Source organism: Balaenoptera physalus (genome assembly GCF_965194825.1).
Source record: "Balaenoptera physalus genome assembly, chromosome: 1".
In the NCBI taxonomy this organism is placed as follows: Eukaryota; Metazoa; Chordata; class Mammalia; order Artiodactyla; family Balaenopteridae; genus Balaenoptera; species Balaenoptera physalus.
In genome coordinates this window covers 87,422,627-87,429,259 of record NC_138882.1, presented here as the reverse complement: position 1 = coordinate 87,429,259, position 6,633 = coordinate 87,422,627, and the positions used below count along the sequence as shown (strand labels likewise).

Below are 6,633 nucleotides of genomic sequence, written 5' to 3'. Positions count from 1 at the left end.
GACATGTAACAGTGATCTGTAACCCCAAACTGATATAGTCAGGTAAAACTCTACAGGCATTGTGGGAGATACTGGAAGAAATAGGGTAGATGGAGCTGAGTAAGTTTAAGGATGTCCAGGAAGAGGTGAGTTTACAGTAGGGTTTAGAAAGCAGGGAGGAAAACAGAAAGTAGAAAAATCATGGAAACTCTTTTCAGAGGTACCATGACCTATTAAACCAAAGGCAGGAAGAAATCAAGAATATGAAATATAATAAGAGTTCAGGGGAAAGATTCCTCTAGGGACTTGAATGGAGTCTTGAAACTTGGATAGTATTTTAAGGTGGAGAGTGGAGAGAGTTAAGAAAGACAGGAATAAGCATAGCTGTAGCAGAGAATGTACTACTGCTAGGAAGAATGGGGCCAGATTCTGGAAGGCCTTGAAAACCAGACCCAAGCAGTAGGCAGTAAATAAGTCATTCCAAGATGGGGAGGAGTTAGGAAATGGTAGAAAATGGTAATAGAGGAAGATTCCTGAAGCTTGTCCTAGGGAACTTGGATTATGTACAGAGGCAAATGGGGATGTAAAGTTTCTCAGTAAGGAAAGGCCATGGGCCGCAAAGAGGTGGCAATACCATGAAGACTGATGAAGTGGTTTCTTTCTAGGAAGTTATGAGGGACCCTGTGAGTAGCCAGTACAGCTCCTTTCTTTTCTGGAGGATGCCCATTCCAGAACTGGATCTGTCGGAGCTGGAAGGCCTGGGTCTGTCAGATACGTCCACCTACAAGATCAAGGACAGCAGCGTTGGCAAAACGACGGGGCAAGCAACCGGAGCAGAGCAGGAGAAGAACCCTGAAGGCGATGCCCTCCTCGAGTACAGCACCTTCAACTTTTGGAGAGCTCCCATTGCCAGCATCCACTCCTTTGAATTGGACTTGCTCTAAGCCCAAGACCTCTCTCCCACCACCTTGCCCTCCTTTCCTGCCCTTTCAAGCCCCTCCTTTCCACCCTTTTACCCTATCAGTCTTGCTCTCTCCCCTCTATTGTGTTGAGGTGGTGCTGATGAATCTGCCAGAGTTGTGATTTATTTATTTATTTATTTATTTAATTTATCTATCTATTTTTCTTTCTTATCAGTTTCTCTCAAAAACCATCAAGCCACAAAGTAAAGGGTTCAAGCAATGGAGTATTGGGTCACAGGGGTTCCTTTCCTCCCCCCAGATATTAATTCCAGAAAACAGGCCTGATGAGGGCACCAGAGAGTAGTATGGAGTGCAAAATGGAGGACTGATTTTTTTTTTTACTTCATTTTAATCAGCTTCAGAGATTGCTCAAACCTTCCTAATTTCTTGCTCCAGGCCAGTAAACACAAATATTTCTTCAAGGGTTGATGAAAACCCTGTAAGTTTTAGTTTGAGATTATCTGCTATAAGACTGTAGGATCTCTAAAAGGCTAAGGCGATCCTGCTCCTTCTTGTAATACACTCTTTTTCTCAGAGAAATTGGGGATAAAGGTTTAAAACAAGGGGAAATAATACATCATGGGAGATGACAATAGGGGAAAGCACTGAATCATTTCAGAAATAGCTATGCTCTCTCAAAAGGGTTTTCCTTCTTCAAGCTTACTTTACAATTTTGCTCCTGTGGGCTGAAAACTCTAGCTGAGGGAAAACCACTGGGATTTCAAATCTTAAGAGGCAATCCTGCTGACTATTACGATAATTTGTAGGGTTTTATTCAGTTTCTAAAAGGCGTAGTAGGGTTTGGTCCTTAGTATTTGAGTTTTGCCCTCCTGCATTTGCAATGTAGAATAATGATCAAATGGGCCTCAGGCACAGTTCTTCAGCTACCTTGATACCATGAAATGAACAATCAACTCTGACCCTACACCTTGTCTCCACTCCTTCCGAAATTATTGCTGCTGATTTGTGCTGCCACTTAATCACTTCTTTAATAAAGACATTCAATCCCAGGACTGGATTCTAGTTTTCTCTCTTCACAAGGAAGCAGTATAGATCTCAAAAATTAGCCTTGCTTCCAAGTTCAGCTTATATATTTTATCTAATATTCAACTTTGAGGAGGGTTTGAGTAGCCTTTATACATTAAAATGATGAATTTCAGGTTGAACAGATAGATAACAAGGCTGAAATCAGCTTAAAATTATTTAAAGTATTTTGGGAGAAAGCTGTAACCAACCACTCTTGTGCTTGCCCACTGACTACCAACGTATTTGAGGTAACAATTCCAGATGCCTCAGAAGGCACCTATGGCATTAAATCTGCACTGAATTATCTCAGCCTGGGTGCCTAACAAAATAAACGAATTAACCCAAATACATTATCTGCTTATATAACTCACCTCATTAAAAAAAAAAAAAAACTATTTGTACTAATTTACAAGTAGTTTATGGGTGCCTACTATATGAGACAGAGTCGGACAACAGAGAGGTTGTAAACAAGAATGAGACAATGATTTTGACCCTCAAAAAGGGAAGCTGCAAATACCAATTTGGGCAGTATGCCGTAAGTCCTTTAAAGTACATGAACAGGATCTAGAGAAATTCAGAAAAGGGGTGGATTAGTAGTTTGGGATTAGCAGATGCAAACTATATAGAATGGATAAACAACAAGGTCCCACTGTATAGCACAGGGAACTATATTCAATATCCTGTGATAAATCAGAATAGAAAAGAATATAAAAAATATATATGTACAATTGAATCACTTTGCTGTACAGCAGAAATTAACACAACATCGTAAATCAACTACAATAAAATAAATTACAAAAAAAGAAAGAAATCCAGAGAAGGACGAATCATGTAAATCTTCCCCGTAGACTTTGAAAGGCCCACCATCAAAGACAAAAGCCAAAATCGAATAAAGAGTGGAGCAGTGATATGTCCTCTATTTTTACTTATTTTTGAAGGTCTTCCTTCCCGACTTCTCGCTGTCCTTTAGTTCAAGGAGAACGGTGGGTGGAGATGGGAATCAACTGTTTGGTAAATAAAGTACCCAAATGGATTTGCAAATTCATGCTCCGTCCTCTTCCAGGCCCCCCACAAAGAAATGAAGCCGTTGTTTCAATATTCGCGCTGACAGCTTGGCTCTGGGCTCCTTATATTAAGGCTGTATCTGGAAATGTGGCCGTCCAGCACCAGAGCTCAATTCATGGCGCAAAGCCAGCAATGTCCCAAACATCTTCACCCGAGGTTGAGACAGAGAAATAGGGTTTTCTCATCAACCCTAAGGCTGGCCCCCTAAAAACAGCCAAGAGAGCAGGAGCGATGCAGAATCCGATCTCTCAGCGGTTTGCGGGGTTCTTGGCGCCAAAACAAACCATCGGGTCCGTCCCCTGCCGGAACTATAAGACACGTAATCGATAATCCTCCGCCTCGCTAAATAGTCCTGTCTAAAATGTCTCGGATACACACTATTTTATCTCAAAGCCCTTCCGAGCATAGAAAATGAGCCTCTGGGGTACACCACCCTTCTTTCTGAATGCAAATGTGGGTTTTCTAATCGTTTTCTCTTCATAGATTCCTCCGCCAGAAATTATATTCTCCGAGTCTGCACTTCCGGGTCCGCCATTTTGCTGCCTCCATTTCTCCGCGAGGGGGGGGGTTAAAGGCCCCCAAAATATGCATATGTGAAAAGGTCAAAAAGTAACCGTCAGTGACAGGGAGTCTTAACTAGAGAAGGAAACAGGACCAAACTGGCGGGCTCGGTGAAAACACAGCCGGCAGCGTCCCGGACGAGGAGGTGAGGGGGAAGAAGAGATGCGTGGAATCGGGGGGTGTCACGGCTGGGAGGGAGACTGCCTTGAAAATTTGCACCGCTTCCCAGCCCAGCCCCAGACTTCTGGGTGCAGACTGAGCGGTGCCCCTTCACCAGAGCGGGGGCGGCTGGGGGAAGGAGAGGAAGGGGATGCTGCCGGGAGGAAGGGGAGGGGACTGGGAGGAGGTGAAGAACGGGGTGGGTGTAAGACCTGGGGCTGGGGAGCTGGACCGAGGGAAACCAAGGCCACAGAGGTGACCACTAGGGGGCAGCGCGGAGCCCGTACCGGGGGCTGCCCCCTAGGCTGAGACCGTGGCTCCCTGCCCCTTCTTCCAGAAAGACAGAACATCGCTGTGAGGCACGGGATGAGTTGTGATAGAGGAGAAAACGGAGACCCTAATTCTCTGACCCCAGTAATAGCCTAAAGATTATTAGTGAGCTCAGTAAACTGAGCAAGAGCAGTAAGGGCCCCGCCTCCAGTTCTTGCACAGTTGTTTATACAGCTGGCGGCCCAGTGGGGACGTGTGCAATAGAAAAAGAAAAAAAAAAGTCGTCAGATCATGGATTCTTCGCTTCCATTTCTCCTTCCCGTTAGCTTTCTCCTATTCTCACAGATTTCCTTGAGCCAGCTGACATCATCTTATTCTACTCCCCCTTCCCAGGAGGACTTTCCTCTCTCATCTCTCTTTTGAAAACATCTCGGGAAAAGGACATTCTATGACTTTCCTTTTTTTTTTTTTGGCCACGCCTTGTGCGCTGGTGGGATCTTAGTTCCCCAACCAGGGATTGAACCCTGGCCCCGGCAGTGAAAGCGCCAAGTCCTAACCACTGGACCGCCAGGGAATTCCCAGTAGAGGTGTTTAGGTCTTGGTGATATACTTTTTATATATAGTATAATTTGAGAAAATGTGAGAGTCATTTCTGCTAATGAACCACCTAAAATTTTGTTCTTATTTTTTTTCACTGTTTCTGTCAGTTTATTTTTTGTTTTTTTTTTAACTTTTTATTTTATATTGGAGTATAGTTGATTAACAGTGTTTGTTCTTGTTTTAAACTATTAGTTGGGACTTCCCTGGCAGTCCAGTGGTTAAGACTGCGCTTCCACAACGGCGGGCATGGGTGCAGCCAAAAACGAAAACTATTAGTAGGGACTTCCCTGGTGGAGCAGTGGTTAAGAATCCACCTGCCAGTGCACGGGACACGGGTTAGAGCCCTGGTCCGGGAAGATCCCACATGCCGCGGAGCAACTAAGCCCGTGCGCCACAACCACTGAACCTGCACTCTAGAGCCCAGGAGCCACAACTACTGAGCCCGCGTGCCTAGAGCCCGTGCTCCACAACAAGAGAAGCCACTGCAGTGAGAAGCCCGAGCACCGCAAGGAAGAGTAGCCCCCGCTCGCCGCAACTAGAGAAAGCCTGCGTACAGCAACGAAGACCCAACACAGCCATAAATAAATAAATAAATAAATAAATAAATAGTAATAACTAAATTGAAAGGCAGGTTTGATATTTTAAAAGAAAGATAACCATGGAGGAATGCAAATATAAGTTTTCTGTAAGAAGGGTATGCTATCATTTTTTCTGTAACATTTTCTTAAGTCGTAAAAACTTAGATCAGGTTATAGACTTTCACAGTATTAAAATTCATCCTCTGCTCCAGTCCAGTCACAGGGCCTGGACTATATATTCATTTTGAATAAACTCCCCTGGTGGTCTCCTGGATACCCATGTTTGAGCACAATATTCTATGATATAGATTGGAATATTAAATAAAATAAATCTAAATCACATAGTGGCTAGATGATTCTCAAAATTTTTGGTTTTCATGTTTTAATATTCTTAAAAATTATTAAGGACTCCAATCTGCTGTATCTATTGCTGTTTACTGTTTAGAAATTAATTGTTAAATGTTAATTAAAATACAATAATAAATCCATTACATGTTAACATAAATAACAAAATTTTATGAAAGTAAATAACTTCCAAGTTAAAGAAATAGTGAGAAGAATGACATTGTTTGGGAATTACCTGGCAGTCCAGTGGTTAGGACTTGGCGCTTTCACTGTCTGGGTTCAATCCCTGGCCGGGGGGAACTAAGATCCCACAAGCACGGCCAAAAAAAAAGAATGGCATTGTTTTATATTTTTGCAAATCTCTTTAACTTCTGGCTTAATAATTTTCATATGTATTCCTTATTTTCATATCTATTCTACATTCAGTCTTTTGCAATATGTACTTGGAGAAAGGAGGAGTATTTTAATAGCTTGTTCAGGTAATTGTGGATATTCTTTGATGTTACACAAAAACTCAACAAGTGGCAATTTCTTAAAAGTTAGTTGCAGTGAGGAATCTGAAACCATGTCAATGAATGTTTTATACTTGATTACCTTCAAACCCATTGATCTGCTTTCACTTTGAATGAATCTTTTTACCTGAGCATGATTTTGTAACATGCATCGGTCATTTGAAAAATATTGGTTCACCAAATAATTCCCATCCTCCAAATGTTGATGCATTTTATACAATATAAAAAATCACATTCATTAGTATCACCACTACTTTTATGAGAAAAGTTTGTAGTAAGCTATCAACTCATGGTGGTGGATATTCCCAAAATTCTGTTTTTTGCATGGAAGCTGAAATTATAATTGATAATTGGCAGTAAATACTGCCGATTGTCTTCCTTGAAATGGCAGACTCTCTTTGTTCATTTTTTTAATGAGAAATTACTTTTTACAATATGGACAAAACAGTACAAGATGAAAGGAAACAGATAATAAAAATTAAATTTATCAAGAATAGCCGTTTCCTCGTTGGTTGGAAGATTTGTAGTGAGTGGTGATTATATACCATTCAGACAATTCTACATTGCATATAGGAA

General features: G+C 41.9%; 2 protein-coding genes across 5 annotated transcripts in view; both read left to right on the top strand.

Annotated features, from left to right (window-relative positions):
• Positions 1 to 650: 650 nt before the first annotated feature.
• MLLT11 (MLLT11 transcription factor 7 cofactor) lies at positions 651 to 6,157 on the top strand (the record flags this gene model as incomplete). Its single annotated transcript, XM_082475962.1, has 2 exons — positions 651 to 3,738; positions 4,815 to 6,157. The coding sequence occupies one exon, from the start codon at positions 651 to 653 to the stop codon at positions 921 to 923; it is 273 nt and encodes a 90-aa protein (XP_082332088.1). The 3' UTR covers positions 924 to 3,738; positions 4,815 to 6,157.
• Positions 3,600 to 6,633, top strand: part of GABPB2 (GA binding protein transcription factor subunit beta 2) — a 27,096-nt gene continuing 24,062 nt past the window's right edge. For all 4 annotated transcript variants that reach the window (XM_082475065.1, XM_082475064.1, XM_082475063.1 and 1 more), the window contains exon 1: positions 3,600 to 3,738. The gene's annotated coding sequence lies outside the window, so the exon portion shown is untranslated. The remainder of the gene's footprint in view (positions 3,739 to 6,633) is intronic.